Source organism: Plectropomus leopardus, unplaced genomic scaffold (genome assembly GCF_008729295.1).
Source record: "Plectropomus leopardus isolate mb unplaced genomic scaffold, YSFRI_Pleo_2.0 unplaced_scaffold6426, whole genome shotgun sequence".
NCBI lineage: Eukaryota > Metazoa > Chordata > Actinopteri > Perciformes > Serranidae > Plectropomus > Plectropomus leopardus.
In genome coordinates this window covers 1-1,080 of record NW_024670688.1, presented here as the reverse complement: position 1 = coordinate 1,080, position 1,080 = coordinate 1, and the positions used below count along the sequence as shown (strand labels likewise).

At 48.5% G+C, this 1,080-nt stretch overlaps 1 protein-coding gene across 1 annotated transcript; it reads right to left on the bottom strand.

The window, feature by feature from the left end:
- Positions 1-6: 6 nt before the first annotated feature.
- On the bottom strand, positions 7-1,076 carry LOC121939871 (general transcription factor II-I repeat domain-containing protein 2-like; the record flags this gene model as incomplete). Its single annotated transcript, XM_042482801.1, is given in 3 exon segments — positions 7-597; positions 599-1,055; positions 1,057-1,076. Coding segments are annotated over 3 exon segments (1,068 nt in total), but the record flags the coding sequence as incomplete, so codon positions are not given.
- Between the last annotated feature and the right edge of the window lie 4 nt (positions 1,077-1,080).

The window sequence follows — 1,080 nt, the reverse complement described above, 5'->3', positions numbered from 1 at the left end:
GTTTAGCTTCATCAAAGAGAACAGTTGTTCACACAGGTATGTGCTGCCAAACATAGAGAGCGTCTGAGCAGCTTGGATGCGCAGCTGGGGCATTGTGATGAAACGTGCAAACTCAGCAGCACCCATTCTCTCATATTTTTCCTTCAGTGTGTCATTGCACTGGAGCTCAATCAACTCCATTTGTAGGTTTGGTGGTGCGCTTTCCACGTCAACTGCAAAAGGATTGCCGAGCAGTTCAAACCTGCTTTTTTGGGCTTCAAAGTCAGCAAATCGGCGTCGGAAGTCGGCGGCAAGTCTGTTGAGTTTATCAGCAAACTGTGCACTCGGGAACACAGCGGTAGAGAGCTTCTCTTTCATGGTCTGGCAGCTGGGAAAGTGGCTCAAGTTTTCTTTCCGCATCTGCGTCTCCCACAGACTCAGCTTGGTTTTGAACGCCTTCACTGTACTGTACATATCAGAGATGACACGCCCCCGTCCCTGCAGCTGCAGGTTCATCACATTCAGATGGCTCGTGATGTCGCACAGAAACGCCATTTCACACAGAAACGTTTCATCTCGGAGCTCTGTTGTGTCTTTCCCTTTGCTTTCCATGAACAGGACAGATCTCCTCACGCAGCTCGAAACATCTTTGCAGCACCTTTCCCTGGCTTAGCCATCGCACATCTGTGTGATAGGGCAAGTCACCATACTCTGTATCTAACTCGCCCAGAAATGCCTTGAACTGGCGGTAATTTAAACCTTTGGCTTTGATGAAGTTAACTGCTCGCGTTATGGTGCTCATTACATGTTCCATTTTCAAGGCTTTGCCACACAACGACTTCTGGTGTATTATACAGTGATAAGCTGTCAGCTTATCTGTGACGTTTTCCTCCTGCATCCTCTCACGCATCCTTGCCACCAATCCACTCCTGTGTCCACACATGGCGGGTGCTCCGTCTGTTGTCAATCCCACGAGTTTTTCCCAAGGCAGCCCCATCTCATTTACACATCTGGATACCTCTTCATACAGATCTTGTCCTGTAGTTGTGCCATTCATAGGACGTAATGCCAAAAACTTCTGTTATGCTCAGGCTGGAGTCC